This window comes from Corticium candelabrum, chromosome 6, assembly GCF_963422355.1.
Source record: "Corticium candelabrum chromosome 6, ooCorCand1.1, whole genome shotgun sequence".
Lineage (NCBI taxonomy): Eukaryota > Metazoa > Porifera > Homoscleromorpha > Homosclerophorida > Plakinidae > Corticium > Corticium candelabrum.
The window spans coordinates 7,652,741-7,668,717 of record NC_085090.1 but is presented as its reverse complement, the minus strand read 5'-3'; the positions used below and the strand labels follow the sequence as shown (position 1 = coordinate 7,668,717).

The window sequence follows — 15,977 nt, the reverse complement described above, 5'->3', positions numbered from 1 at the left end:
GCCCGATTCAGTACCCGGATGTCGACATATTAGGCTAAAAATGAATGTTTGCGTGCTACGTCAGTCTGATTAGACTCGAACAAGTGCTGGACATTAATAAATTTAATTAAGTAGAATTGACAAAAAAATTTTTAAAAATTAATAAATAGTGACGTCACGTGCCTTCAACAATAACAACAATTAATTAATAACAATTAGTTTTACAAAAACTATTTTATAAAATTTACGAAATTTACATAAATTTAAAATTTTCTTATAAAAATGACGTCATTGTGCAATCATTGCTATGGTAACCAAAATGTTGCATAGCGTCATATCAAATAATTAAACAATTTTTTTAGAAATTTGCAAATACAAACAGCACAAATCTAATGGAATGATTGCATACTATGGTAACTTAAAATTGTAGTGTACAGCTTGAGAAAGAAAATGGTTAGAATTATAACATCTACAAGTTATTAATTAATATTAATTAAATTCTAAATTCAATTTTGTGTAAGTACACTCATTTCTCACATCCTTAAACAGTCAATAGCAATAGCAACAACTCGTGTCATTAAATTTAAAATGTCATGTTAGATTATAATCTCCATCGTGTCCAATAACTGAACAATATCTGTATGACTAATGTGGGTTGTGGCCACATAATTATGTCACTGTCATTATGGCAGGCATTATAATACGGATTTCTTATCCAAGTAAGTGCTTCTTGCCGAGAAGCTGAACTTTCCGTTTGAAAGCTGGTGACTCAATTTGAGTGTTGATCTTATAGAATGGATTCATTGAAATCTACAAATGCAATGTGGACAACAAATAAAAATACTGTCAGTGTATTGAGAGATGCATCCCCCTAATACAATAGTCTAGTGTATTGTGAGATGCATCCCTCCAATACAATAGTCTAGTGTATTGTGAGATGCATCCCTCTAATATAATAGTCCAGTGTATTGTGAGATGCATCCCTCCAATACAATAGTCTAGTGTATTGTGAGATGCATCCCTCCAATACAGTAGTCTAGTGTATTGTGAGATGCATCCCTCCAATACAATAGTCTAGTGTATCGTGAGATGCATCCCTCCAATACAGCAGACAAGTGTATTGTGAGATGCATCCCTCTAATACAATAGTCTAGTGTATTGTGAGATGCATCCCTCTAATACAATAGTCTAGTGTATTGCGAGGTGCATCCCTCCAATACAAAACCATTATAATGTCAACATGAATCGACACTAAAGACATACTTTGATGTAAAGCTCATAAACATCTTGAAAAAAGTTCTTGATTCCGTCATCATTCTTGATGTCATGCAGTATGACATATCTCATACCTAATGTATCAGTGAAGGTGTAAACACAAGCTACATGGTGGTCAGCAAGCTCTTATTGCCATAATGTGGATACGACTTGCTGTTACAAATGCTGACACAAACCACTCATTGAACTTGTCAACAATCCGTAGATACCTGAAGAGAACTGGATAAATACTCACATCAACGAATTGTCATTTGTTTGTCTGTCAATCTGCCATTGTCTGTCTGTCTGTCTGTCCACATGTCTGTCTGGCTGGCTGGCTGGCTGTCCACATGTCTGTGTGTCTGTCTGTCTGTCTGTCTGGCTGTCCGTCCACATGTCTGTCTGTCTGTCTGTCTGTCTGTCTGTCCACACGTCTGTCTGTCTGTCCACATGTCTGACTATCTATCTGTCCGCCTAGCTGTCTGTCTGTCCACATGTCTTTCTGTCTGTCCACATGTCTGTCTGTCTGTCCACATGTCTGTCTGTCTGTCTGTCTGTCTGTCCACATGTCCGTCTGTCTGTGTGTCTGTCTGTCTGTCTGTCTGTCTGTCCACATGTCCGTCTGTCTGTGTCTCTGTCTGTCTGTCTGTCTGTCTGTCCACATGTCTGTCTGTCTGTCCACATGTCTGTCTGTCTGTCTGTCTGTCAATCACATATATTTGAACTTCTATCTATGATACATTTCACAATGCAGGGTACTAAGTACTGTCCAACTACTAGTAGTGTTCATCAACCAAACTAAGCTAAAATGAAACTCGTGTAAAACAAAATGAGGACTACACTTAAAAACTACAGTGTACAAGCAAAGCCTCCAATACCAGCTAGTGGTTAAAGTACTGGGTGGCAAAGAAGTCACATCTGTTGTCTTCAGACAACGAAGATAGCTTTTTAGAGATGACTCTAGCATTACACTTCTGGAGCTGAATAGAAAAAGCGTTTGGACCAGAAGTCGATAAACTCTGCAGCGTTTGGTCGTCCCACTTTGTCTGATGACTTCTTTGATAATTTGCACAGGAGATTCCACCCATCAATCCTCCAAGCACCAAAATGCCCCATTACCAGTGGGGTTACAGTGGCAATTATTCCACCTGGTAATTGCTGTTTGTTGTATTTCTCTTTCTTTCTGTCTGCTCTCCTCTCTGCAGCGACACCACCAACACCAGCAGATGATGGAAAGATGTCACTACTCCATGGGTGGGCAAGGAAGATATCTAGATCAACGTTGTTTCCAATGTCTGAGTCAAAAAATACGATGTCTGGTCTGTTGTCTGCGGTTGTATAATGACTCCTCGACTCCCTGCGGTGGTGGATATGCAACCCACGGTAACAATCAGACCAGACGGACGAAATCGATTTGTGAGACCATACCGGCCTGCCACCAGTCTTACAGATCAGCAAATGGTATCCACTGTCATCTATAAGAGCTCCACGATTACATGTCGATGTCCAGCTGGAGAAGGCGATGGGCAAACCCAAACGAAGGAAGGACGCCAAGCAAAATCGCAAGAACTGAGTGCGAACGCTTCCAGTGTAGGGATAGTGTAGGGATAGATCTCTGGCAGTGGGGCATTTTCGAGTAGATACTGAGCATTGGAAGAAGCAGTGACAGAAGATAGCTTTGTTGAACTTTCCAAGTACATGGCAGGTAGACGGAGATATTTTTCCTAGAGGGACAGACCTTGCTATGGTCTCACTGATTGGAGTGGTTGAAGAGCTTAAGAGACTGTCAATGATACGTCGTAAAACAGGGAATCGGAATGGCAGCTCTGTAAAAGCGTTGGCCCAGGATGCAACAAAAGCTGGTTGTCTAATTGACAGCAAAGGAATCATTCCAAACCGCCCATTCTGATGGATAAAGAAGCCTGATGCCAAATCCTGTCATCAACCATGTCATAGCCTAAGAGGTAAGAGAAGGTTTCTTTTGTCCCGGAGTCATGGATTGTAGAAGCATTAACTAGCAAATCAGGATGGACTGTCTGGGCCAAATGGTTAAGGTTGGGGACGTAACAGCATCGTAATAGCAGCATTGCACTCTGAACATCATCCAATTTGGTAAGCTGATCGCACAGTGAGAGCTTTGACTGGGTTATGGTGACACAAGAGGACGTAACGAATGACATCGAACCAATCGAAGAACCAAGGAAGAGTGCACCCTCACAAGACACAGAAATTTCTTCAAACCCTTCAACAGCAGTCGAGGATGACTGAGAGCAGATTGATAGCTGAGAAGAACTCCTTCAAGTCATGAAACACAGCCAAAAGAGATTTCGTCCCTCCCAGCAAAATACATCATCCAGGTAGGCCAGTACGCGTACTTAAGAGCGGGATTTCTGAATCTTAGTTAAGACTGGATGAATGGCTGTAGCAAAAAGAACAGGACCCAGAGGGTCTCCTTGATGAACTCCCTCCTCAGATGGAATTATTACCGTAGAGGAACCCTGCATGAAGACAAGGGAGCTGGGTTTGCCATACATTTGAATCACATGGTTGTACAAGTCAGGGAAGGCAAGAGAAACTTGTTCCATGATCTGGTCTCTGCTGACAGAATTGAACGCGTTCTTAACATCTGACTTCAAAACTATCCAGTTGGGATTAGTTTCCAAAGTGAGACTTATATGATGCGCTATCAACTCTGTACCACATTTTGTAGACACACCATGCTGAATGGGACAGAAAACGTCAGTAAACTCTTCCTTTTTTGTGAACAAATAGTCCTGGCTGTAAGTCAGCGAATAGAATCTCCAATGGCAATGGGTCTCACATCACCATTTGGCTTGGGCAGAGCAATCAGTCTTGAAGAAGAAAGAGGGTAGCAGCCACATCGGGCAATATTCCCTTAGCAAATGCCGAACAGGCAGAGAAAAGACCATCCGCAGTGTCCTCATTTTCCAGTAGGATTTCTGTCTGTCTGTCTGATTTGTCTGTCTGTCTCTCTGTCTGTCTGTCAATACATATTTCCATTACAATAAAATTTTCATCAACCTCTAAAAGCAAACCTAACGTCCACTACATAATAATTACTACATAATACATTACCCTTTTTATTTCTTTTTTTATTTTTTCCTGACTGCCCACATGTTGGTTTCTGTCTGTCTATATGTCTATCTGTCTGCCCAAATGTTTGTCTGTCTGTCTGTCCATTTGTTTGTCCACATGCCTGTCAGTTCGTGTCTATTTCAATTTTGTCTGCCTTTGTCCACCTGTCCATCTGTCTACATAGAAGTCTCTCTGTGGAGTCCAAGCACATTTGAATTTGCACATATCACCCTACATCGAAGTAGTGGTCCACATGTTCTCCTCAACATGGTCAAGAGCAGCATGAGCAACAAACTCATTAAGATGTTTGTGCTCTTCCCTCTACAAAATTGAAATGTAATTTAGAGTGTAATTGTGTGTGTGTGTGTGTGTGTGTGCGTGCGTGCGTGCGTGCGTGCGTGCGTGCGTGCGTGTGTGTGTGTGTGTGTGTGTGTGTGTGTGTGTGTGTGTGTGTGTGTGTGTGTGTGTGTGTGTGTGTGTGTGTGTGTGTGTGTGTGTGTGTGTGTGTGTGTGTGTGTGTGTGTGTGTGTGTGTGTGTGTGTGTGTGTGTGTGTGTGTGTCCTTCCTCTCCATTCCTCATAACTTCCAACACACATCCACGACACCAAATTCCCTTACTGTAGTTGATTCTCCCGATTTGCTAAACTCCATACGGAAAACAGGATTGTCATTATGCCCAACAATTACAAAGAAATAATTTCCAGACATGTTTAGGCAACACTGTTGAAATCAATTTATAGGTCCCGGATAAAAATCGCCACTGTGTTGAACTTTACGTCGCAGAAAAATATGAAATGTAGCAAGTGCACGCATCTACCATAATACAACTCCTGTGCAGCGCTTAAATACACAAAATGTACGTGTAGGGGTTTTTGATACTGTAGCCTCGATCTCCCAGACCCATGCAGCGCCTCCTAAAAATTATACGGGACATTATTGTTTCCAAAATCCAGTGCGGTGTCTGTTGGAAAGGCGATTGAAAGGTAAGTTTTCAGTATCAATTGTGGTGTACGTACGCTATTATAGGAGAGCAAAATATGAGCGCTTTCTTAGCTTTCCTAGCCTAGCTACACAAAATTCCCGCGCAATTGCTGCATGTGCAGCTGTTGTGTATTACCCGATTAGAGACGATATATGGTTTGATTGCATGTGAGGACGTAGTTTCATTGCTGTGATTAAGTAGATTGTGTGAGTTTCGTATTTGTAGATTTGGACAGGAAGACGTGTTTGTGTCTAGGCTCCACCTCTGTTTGTGTCTAGGCTCCACCTCTGTTTGTGTCTAGGCTCCACCTCTGTTTGTGTAGCTGGTATGCAACAATTTCAATACATTTTCAGATAAAGGGTGTTGTGTCTCATTTCGATTTCAGTCGCAAATTGAATTAGAGTCCCTATGGAGTGAAACTTGGTTTTCCTAACACATTTGTTCTCTCTCAAAGCTTTCCAAGGCATCACCAGACCTTAAGTTAATTATTATAATGACTATGCCCTCTAAAGCTTGGTCTAGTTTGCAAGACTCATGTCTGTACATGGTAATGTGATCCTTATCCATACATTTCTATCTACGTTTTCCAGTGGGCTGTGTCCTTATCTAGCTGCTATTGTTATCTCGATGGAATGCGTGAACTCACCCCAGAAGTGAAAGAAACGTTTGATTGGATTGTTTTTCAGACATTTCTTCATGTTCTATCACAGCTCAGAAGGGACAGTCAGACTAGCTTACAAGCAACAGACAGTTTGTAGTCCATGATTCGTTTTATTTCTGAAAGATGTCTGATTAGTATGTACACCACATCAGACTTCTAAGTTTTTCTGAAGTCTTCTTGTCTGTCACCAAGTGCGTTCATACTAACAATCAAGTAGCCTTATTTCCTTCTTTTCACACCTACGCTAGAGTTATACTTATTTCACCTTAGAACAAGGGAGTTTCTATGTGCATTATTTTCATGCTGCAGTGTGAACGCACCTTGGTGTTAGTAGATCTCACCAGAGGCTGGAAACACCCAATGGAAGGCGCCCTGGTAATTTGTGTAAACTGATATGGGTTCATGGTTGCTTTCACCATCTACATTTACCAACATAGACAACTTACCAGCAAATTTCATAGAGAACAAAGAGAGCATGTTGGACCATCTTTGTACATGTTATTTAGTGCAAATCATTCAAGTTTTGTAGGGGACATTATTGTTTCCCAAATCCAGTGTGGTGTCTGTTGGAAAGACCATTGAAAGTTGAGTTTTCAGTATCAACTGTGGTGTATGTAGGCTATTACATGAGAGCCTAACTACACAAAATTCCCGCGCATTTTGCTGCATGTGCAGCTGTTGTGTACACCTGATTGGAGATGATCAAATAGAGTTTGATTGCATGTGAGGACATAGTTTCATTGCTGTGCTTAGGTAGATTGTGTGAGTTTCGGATTTGTTTGGACAGACCTGTGTGTGTGTGTGTGTGTGTGTGTGTGTGTGTGTGTGTGTGTGTGTGTGTGTGTGTGTGTGTGTGTGTGTGTGTGTGTGTGTGTGTGTGTGTGTGTGTGTGTGTGTGTGTTAGGCTTGACCTCTGTGTAGATTGTATGCAACAATTTCAATACATTTTCAGATAAAGGGCATTGTGTCTCATTTCGATTTCAGTCGCAAATTGAATTAGAGTCTGTACCAAGTGAAAATTGGTTTTCCTAACACATTTGTTCTCTATGAAAGCTTTCCAAGGCATCATCAGACCTTAAGTTAATTCTTTTAATGACTATGCCCTCTAAAGCTTTTTCTAGTTTGCAAAACTCATGTCTGTACATGGTAATGTGATCCTTATCCATACATTTCTATCTACATTTTCCAGTGGGCTGTGTCCTTATCTAGCTGCTATTGTTACCTTGATGGAATGCGTGAACTCACCCCAGAAGTGAAAGAAAATGTTGATTGGATTGTTTTTAAACACTTAATTCTTTCATGTTTTATCACAGCTCTACTGAATAGTAAGGCATTCATACTGACAATCATGTAGCGTTATTTCTTACTTAGCGTAGTCTTCTTTCACATCTACATTACCTATGAATTAAAGGTTCTACTTATTATACTAATACAGAACCAGTGACTTTGCTATGTGCATTATTTTTGTCCATAATTATTTTCAAGTGTCCTTGAGAAAATGCTACAGTGTGAACGCACTTTAGTGGTAGTAGATCCTCCACCAAATTTAAATTGTAAGCATCCAGTTTTGGCATCTGCAATGTACAATATGCCTTACATTACATGCACATTTTATGTTAATTTAGTGTTTATCATATGGTGTTTAATTAATTAATTATGGATTTAGGTGAAGTTGATTGTACAGCAAGTCAAACAAAACTACAGCTTATTGATCATTTGTTTGTAGGTTATTGCATCATTGACGTTGAGATGGCAAAACGAGATCATTTTGATGTGCTGATTGTTTGTCCTCGGGAGTCAGAGCTGCAGGCTGCACGTCACGTGTTTGAACACGAAACAAAGAGCAAGTTTGAAGGAGCTCACACTGATCTCCCTTACAACCTTCGTTTATGTCATGGATGGAATGATTTGCCTTTGAATGTTGCCATGGTAGCTCAGGTGGAGTGTGGTGGTTTTGAGAGTATGAAGCTTGTTGCTGACTTGGCAAAACATTTTACTGTTGGTTTGATTGCAATGACGGGCATTTGTGCTGGAGAAGAAGACAGAAAGAGAGGAATAGAGTATGGGACAGTTGTGGTGGCAAAGAGAACAACAACAGAATGTGGAGGGTTAGAGAAGGAAGATGGAACAGTTCAATCTCGTGCACGTTACGTAGAAGTGAGCAAAATGCTTGCTCCAGCACTGAATGAAGTTGTTGAGACAAGAGAAAATCACAAATGGTCATCGTATGTTCCTGCTAAATTGTATTGTGCCAGTCCACGATATGTAAAGGAGCTGCTGCTTCAGTGTGTTTTAGACAATGAAGAAATCAAGGAGAAGAAGGATTGTGCAGGCATTAAGAAAAAGCTTTTTGTAGGCATCAAAAAGAAAATGCTTCTTGCAATTATAGAAAGTAAACGTTTAGGCCTTACTAGACATGACGTCATGGAGGTTTTAGAGAAAATGGAGAAAGAACATGAGCCATTAGTGTATGCAGAAGGGAAGCTACAGGAATACAAGTCAACTGAAGCAGGAGAGTTGTATGCCAATAAGCAAGTGGAATTTCTACAAGAAAACAGAAGTTTTACAGTTGTATCTGGATCAGTAGGATCAGTTTTCATGGACAGTGAGAGACTTGACATGACAAAAGTGAGACAAAAAATGGCACATCACGACATCAAAGCTATTGATAAAGAAGCTCATTCATTCATGGAACAAGCGACAGACAGTTTCAGTCCTGGATTAGCTGTTGTGATGAAGGGAATATCTGACTACGGAACTGAGAGCAGCAAACTGATGTATTACGAAGCTTATGCTGCTGCCACTCCAGCTGCATTTCTGAGACATTTCATCACTGAAAAGAAGTCTGTGATCAGTACGTAATGTTGAGAACGATATGCAGGCAGTTATGTGAAAATATAGTTTATTTGCTGTTTGTTTGTAGGTTGTGGGTCATTGAAGGCTCAGCTGTTTGATTTGTGTGACATTGTGGGTGAGAAGTGGCGTGATTTGGCTGATCGTCTCAACATGAGCACATATGATGTTGAGATGATAGAACTGGAGATTCACACAAAGAAGGAACGAGCATTTATGATGCTATGCAAATGGCAGTCAATGGTAGGAGACAATGCAACTGTAGAGAAGGTAAAAGCTGAACTAAATGAGATTGAAGAGCAGAAGAAGGAAGAAGCCATTGCAAGTAAGAGACTATAATGTTGTGATGTTGGTGTTGTAGATTTGTATTTTATATTCATGTTTTCAAGCAGCTTTACAAAGTCTAGAATAGTCTGATTTTGTTACGTTTTACTGAAAGCTTATATTGGATGTAGTTGTGTTATATTATCTTATTTATATTGTTTGCTGATTTCTATTGGTGAGCTGAGACAACTTTACTAACAATTGTAAAATATAAATCACAGCAATACTTACACCATTAACGTGTGATCTCTTACTTGTGTGTTAGGTATAGTGTTTCCCAATGAGCTAATGGAAGAAAAGCAATTTTGTGGTCGCAAGAAAGAGTTGACAATTTTGTCCAACACAATGTGGGGAGAAAAGGCTCCACAAGTGTCTACGTCATTGAAATTCTGCTGTGTGGTGTGTTTACATGTCAGTGTAAATGAAACATTGATATCAACCGATTGTTTTGTGTATTGCGTTTAGGTGATCAAAGGAATGGGCGGAGTGGGGAAATCATCTTTGGCAGCCAAATATGCATTTCAATGTAAACATCTGTATAGTGATGGAGTGCTGTATTTCAATGCAGAATCATGGGCAACGCTGACAAACTCAGTCATACACAATGTAAACACATTGACTCACATTACTGGTAGTTTTGTGTTAACAATGAGCACATTGTCTATTTGCAGCTCACAGTTTTGTCTTTAAGTTCTCCTTCTGTTTTACGTTCCCACAGTCGATTTGATGAGCTAAAGAGCAATTCATTACAAGTCAACAATGCAGTGCTGCTTAACCACATTTCCAAGCTTCCTAAGATGTTGCTGGTGTATGATGGTGCAGATGATCTCTCTTTTCTGCCTAAAATTCTTCCTCGTTCAACTGCTCGTGTCCATGTATTGATCACAACTCGATGTGTTGATTGTTCTGTGTTACAGAAATCACTAAATCATGTCATCTCTCTTGGTTGTTTGGAAGCGGAAGATGCCGTGGCAGCCATAGCCATGTGGTCTGGTCGTCAACCGTCCAACAGTCAAGAAACAGCAGCAGCCACCAAATTGTCAGTTGAAGCTCCCATAGAAAAGCTAGCAATTGCTCTTGCTCATGCAGGCACGTATATGCGGAAAGCACATCTAAGTTATGAGGAATATTACAAACTGTTGAAAAGAAATGAAGTTGAACTTGAGGGTTTGGCATTGGATCTTGACAAACTGTTGCATTACTTTAGAGCAAGTCGTCTACATGAAGTGCTAATGGAAGCTGATGTAACTCAGCCTCCTGATTTGAAACGGTTGAGTGACAGGAATATTGATGAGTTGGATATAAGTGAACGTGACAAAAATGTTGTAAAAAATGTGAGAAATTTTATGATGTCTTCTAGTCATGCTCATCTGACATGGCAGATGGACATTGAGTTGGTTGCAAGAGAGAATGCCAAAGCGTTGTCTCTACTTGAATATGCATCATTTCTGTCTTCAAGAGACATTCCAGAGAAGCTCGTTCGTCCTCTTGTGTTTGGTGAATGTGCCAATTATGAATACAGTTTGTGTGTCTCAAGTTTGTCTTCACACAATTTAGTTGAATGGCACGAGACAGCAGAAGGTTACACTTTGAATATTCATCCATTGGTGCAGTCAACAGTGATGGAACGTGTCAAGCAACAGCCAGATGAGATGGAATGTAAACTAACTGATGTTTGTAAAAATATGCTGTCTCATCTACCGAACAAGACAATATACATAACTTGTCCTTTACCATTTCAACTTGCTTCTCACTCGTATTCATTGGCTAAGCATGTATTGGTAGCTGATGTAGAAATACCAACTTGCTTGGATTTGGTTAGGTGTACGTGTGTTACTTCTCTATACTTCCAGCCTCCTGACACAGCATATTATTTGTGTAAAAAATGGTACCACAAAGTGATGCAGTTTGACATTTTTCCAGATGAGGTCCAACGCAAATGGCTCATAGAAGGTATAACTTCATCTTCACTTGTTAATTCAGATGTGTTCTGTATTGGTTATCACTTTGTGTTATTTAGCAAGTGTCTTTTTGAGTATGGCATGTTTTTGCATGTTGAAATTTAAGGAATCATTAGATTTGAGTCTGAAAAGCAAGAAGATGATTGATGAGTTAAAACCAGATGAGAAGAAAGAAATATATCAATATCATGAACGAGGTAAGATAAGACATTTGATGATGTATTTATAGACCAGGAGTGCATCTGCATTGTTGAGAATTTCTGGATGAATTTGTTTGATGATGTCAATTTCAGTACTTTATAGTTGTTTGAAGACAATTAATTTAACAAAGTTAGAAAGTTCATACAACAGAATATGATGTTGTGTGAAATACGTGACGTAATCCAGTGATTATAAATAGTATATGTAGTTTACACTAAAGAGATGATGGATAGTTTATTGACACATTTGAAGGTATGAAAACATTTGTTGATGCATTTTCCTAACTGACAGCGTTTGACTGAGACTCATTTATATTAATTAAGTTGAAGATAGGGGAAGGAGTCAGTTAATTGAGTTTTAGTAAGTTTATAAGTTGTTTGTCTTGATGACATTATATCTGTTGTCTTGTCATTAACTGGATATGGTTTTGCAATGATTAGATGACAACACAAGCAAATATTTATTTAGTGATGATAATCAAATAATCAATAATTGAATTATAATTTTGTTTTGATCAGCTTGAGGTAAGTAGTTTTGTTCAGACTGGAATTTCATTGTTTGTAAAGATTTTGAGGTGTTTTTGTTTATTGATTATGATAGTCAGATTTATAGATCATTATTGTCATTGTTACAAGTACCCAATTGTATTGCTAGTAGTTTGTATATTTTCTGTAATTATTACATTTTAATTTATATTTTGTTATATTTTCTCACTCTAATTTACCGTTTGTTGTAGTATTGGGAAACATTTGTTATTGCTATCACAAGCTAAACAAATTTGAAGAAGGAAAGTTTTATCTGAAAGAGTGGATGTTGGTGATGAAAACTTCTGGAGAACAACTTGGACGTGAATTTGCTTTTGGTATTAAATTAAAGACAAATTTTGTTTAGTCTATGTAGTGTTTGGTGCAATGGCAGTTTATTTATTTGTTAGTTGAATGCAAGATGGCAGACAACTACTTAGAGAGGGGTAAACGAGACAAAGCAATGAAATTATGCCAACAAGTGATGGAAAAGTTAAATGATATGGAGGAACATGATCAGATCAGAGGTAAAGAATTTGAATCATAAATTTTCTTATTGTTGAATGTAATGCTGTGGCAAGTCAAAGTTTTATTAAATTGACCTCATACTGTGATTTCTGTTATATAGTGATGGCAAGATTATCAACATGTTTTGTGCATTCTGGAGAATTTGAAAAAGCAGATGATTTATTGGATAGGTCATGGAAATTGCTTTCCAGAGTTGATTATTACAATTTTCTTCGTGAGCGTTTTGATGGTGAGATATTTTGTATATTTGTAATTCTCATAAATCAATTTTTCACTATTTGCTTGCAAAATGGGGAGCATCTAGTGCTCGTCAGTGACAGCAATATTAGTTAAAGAGTGTCAGGGTCAACTGTATTGAGATGTGCAGAATCTTTCATTATGGTTTTGTTGTATATCACGTGACATGTTGTATTTGTGTGAAATTAAAACTTAAAAAGCATGCGTTTATGATAGAGAAAGTGTTAATGGAGACTCAAAGCCATGATGGTTGACTTGAATGACACTCTGTATATATGATTACAAGGATATGTTATATTGTATGTAGAATGAAAGTACAGATCGATAGACAGTAAAATTATGATTTTGTATTTGTTCATGTCTTTATGTAGTCATGAGGTTCAAGTGTGAATGTGAGATTACCAGACCTAATGGATCAAAAGACAAGCTTACTGAAGCATTGGAAATAGCAAAATCAGCTTTGTCTATTGCTCAGTCATTACCAGCATCAGAAAATTTTGAGATTTTCTATTGTACGTGAATTAATTGTTAATATGTTTTGTGTACTACTGAAGTTATTTTCCTGTTTGTTTTTAATTCTGGTTATTGTAGGTAAACTGCTCATTGCTAAATTTTACAAGAAATTAGGAAACATGGAAACATGCATTGAACAACTGAAAGAGATGAGGAAAGTTGAGGAGGCAAACGTGTCTGATTCACATTTCAGACTATTTGATAGTCAGTATAATTCTGTATCTGTTAACGTTTTTTGTTGTGCAGTACTGCTTTAACTTTTATTTATGTTATACAGTACTCAAAGAATTAGGAAAAACACATGTGGAAAGAGGTGATTTATGTGAAGCTCTGACATGTTACAAGGAAGTATTAGAGCTGCACCAGCAGGAGGACACTTCTGATCATGCGGAAATTGCTTATAGTTTGATAACATTCATGACTCAACATGACATCATATTAAAGGTTGCATGTTTTCTGTTCAGTTCTCATGTCGATTGGTGCAATATATTATTTCACGGGCAACATCACTGATGCTGTAAAGCATTTAGAGCAGTTTATAGAAATTAGAGAACAGATGCAGTTACCACTTTGTCGTGACGCTGGTCTATGTATGCAGTAATATGCGTATTGAATGTTTATTATATCTGTGTGTGTGTGTTGCATTCCAATTGTATTTGTGCTGTAGGTTATAGATATCTTGGAATTTGTCATGTACGGACAGTAGAAAGACAGACAACATTTGAACAAAAACTACAAGTACTTCATCAAGCACGAGAAGCATTTACTAAATCTCTCAACATACTGTTATTTCATTCAAATTTTGATCAAGAAATACTGGATGGTGAGATCTTTTCTACTACTTGCTTTGCAGTACATAATAACTTTACTGATTACAGTGTTGAGGCACCTTGCTACTTCCTATGATATGAAAATTGATGAGGAGACTATAGATGAGAAGGCCACTAGTATGAGCTCTGTGATGTCTAGTTTGCTTATATTTCCATTGTTGATACATTTATTCATGTATGTGTAGTGCTAAAACTAATAGCAAGGAAAGCATATACTTGGAGAGATTATGCCAGAGCTAAAGATTTGTTCTACATGCAAATGAAAGTTGAAGCTGCTACAATGGTTTTACAGCCAGTACAAAAAGCTATTGGTATGCAGTTGTTTGTTTGTGTATGTCTAGATATGTTGACTGTGTTATGTGAGAAGACTGTGCGGTAATATTGTTAATTATACATACCTGTGTGTGCATGTGGTGTGTGTGTGTGTGTGTGTGTGTGTGTATGTGTGTGTGTGTGTGTGTGTGTGTGTGTGTGTGTGTGTGTGTGTGTGTGTGTGTGTGTGTGTGTGTGTCGAGGCTTATGTGATTGGTGCTTTTTCATTAAGTCATGATTCAATTTATGAAAGTACATGGATTGGGAAATTTTGTTGATATCAATTATTTGTTATTTATCAGATGTTACCAATAGTAATTTTATTTCTGTGCTTCAGCGCTGCATGACATCGGTTTGTGTCAGATACGTCTCTCACAGTTGGACGTAGCTGAGGAAACATTTACTGAATCACTGAGAATTGCTCAATCTCTGAGACCAGAAGAGCATCAAGGTTTACAGATTTCATCCAGTAAGACATGCCAGCAAGTCAGTCTATGTAATGTCATATTGATATCAATTGTTTTTCTAAATTTAGTCAAGAATCTGCTTGGACTAGTTCGGATGCTGAAGTACTTTAGAACGTTAGATTAAGGTACAGACTTATTAGTAACACAATACAGTCACAAGATTGATGAAGTGTATTTTACAGTTAGTGCTGATTGTCATATGTCTAAATGTTTGTTTGCTTATTGATATCAAATATATTCTAAACTTCATAGACAATAATGATTTACATTTTATCTCAAATTCCAATACACTACAGTATGAGGTTTTTGTCTTCTGCAAGACAATCTGCTAATGATGCAAGTCTGTTGAGTACCAATGCATCACTACTGACTATATTATAACACCACCATATTTGACTGTTTGTCTTTAATATTAATTAAATTGTATGGTTGGGAGGCCTTATCAAGATACATTGCTGAGAGTCTGAGAATAATTAGCCTTCATATTTGAGGTAATATTAATATCTAAATGATTTGTTGTATGATGACTTGCCACTTACTTGCTGGTCATACTTATCACTCAATAAGTGTGTCAGTGTAGGAGTTGATGTGGGTGGGTATTGGTGGTGATGAGTGATTGCTGACAGCTTGACAAGCAAGCCACGTGCTCACAACAAGTCACATGCTTAGATGGATCAACCCATTGTGTTCCATACGTTAGAGACAGTAGGTCCAGTCCAACTGGTTGGTGTGTCTCTCTACTGCACTTGATGATGTTACTAAATGGCACGTCCAGATGAGGTGATTCTGAGCCTCTCAACAAGACGAGACGCTGGAAACAGGACAGCAGAGGAGCTTGACAGAACATGTTACAATGCGCATATAGTATACTGCATGATCATTGTTGTATTGTGATGTCAGGAATCCTGAAATTTTGTTCAATTTTATACATTGTCACGTGATTACGTCATATTTGGTATTTAATTAATTAATGTATGTTGACAGGTCAATATGCAGTTTGCAGTTGTGTTGGCAGTGTCTGTTACCCAATGTTGCTGGAAGGCCTCTATGGAACTAGGTGACCCCCTTACTACCATTCAGGGGATAATTATTTTTAAGGGGTGTTGCATTCTGGGTTGATAATTATTTTTCTAGGGCACCCTAAATAGGTCCTATAAGGTAGTTAGTTATATTGGTGGGTCACTAGCTGACTAACAGCATCTCCAGCTAATCAAAGTTGGAATAGTGAAGGAGGCAAGGTGTTGATCTGTGACCT

The 15,977-nt window shown here is 38.4% G+C and overlaps 4 protein-coding genes across 4 annotated transcripts; 3 read left to right on the top strand and 1 right to left on the bottom strand.

The window, feature by feature from the left end:
* Positions 1–510: 510 nt before the first annotated feature.
* LOC134181199 (trafficking protein particle complex subunit 2-like) lies at positions 511–5,058 on the bottom strand. Its single transcript, XM_062648428.1, has 5 exons — positions 4,948–5,058; positions 4,565–4,650; positions 1,402–1,463; positions 1,243–1,328; positions 511–789 (listed from the first exon to the last, which is right to left on the bottom strand). The coding sequence occupies exons 1-5, from the start codon at positions 5,035–5,037 to the stop codon at positions 691–693; spliced, it is 423 nt and encodes a 140-aa protein (XP_062504412.1). The 5' UTR covers positions 5,038–5,058; the 3' UTR covers positions 511–690.
* Positions 5,059–5,266: 208 nt separating this feature from the next.
* LOC134180927 (uncharacterized) lies at positions 5,267–12,382 on the top strand. Its single transcript, XM_062648109.1, has 9 exons — positions 5,267–5,312; positions 7,699–8,826; positions 8,896–9,150; positions 9,415–9,548; positions 9,615–9,755; positions 9,821–11,102; positions 11,170–11,307; positions 12,048–12,173; positions 12,246–12,382. The coding sequence occupies exons 2-9, from the start codon at positions 7,722–7,724 to the stop codon at positions 12,380–12,382; spliced, it is 3,318 nt and encodes a 1,105-aa protein (XP_062504093.1). The 5' UTR covers positions 5,267–5,312; positions 7,699–7,721.
* Positions 12,248–13,781, top strand: LOC134181317 (uncharacterized). Its single transcript, XM_062648572.1, has 3 exons — positions 12,248–12,592; positions 12,972–13,112; positions 13,192–13,781. The coding sequence occupies exons 1-3, from the start codon at positions 12,466–12,468 to the stop codon at positions 13,368–13,370; spliced, it is 447 nt and encodes a 148-aa protein (XP_062504556.1). The 5' UTR covers positions 12,248–12,465; the 3' UTR covers positions 13,371–13,781.
* On the top strand, positions 13,583–14,941 carry LOC134180926 (uncharacterized). The gene is made up of 6 exons (XM_062648108.1): positions 13,583–13,703; positions 13,781–13,936; positions 13,992–14,060; positions 14,129–14,254; positions 14,593–14,724; positions 14,791–14,941. The coding sequence occupies exons 1-6, from the start codon at positions 13,583–13,585 to the stop codon at positions 14,844–14,846; spliced, it is 660 nt and encodes a 219-aa protein (XP_062504092.1). The 3' UTR covers positions 14,847–14,941.
* Positions 14,942–15,977: the final 1,036 nt, after the last annotated feature.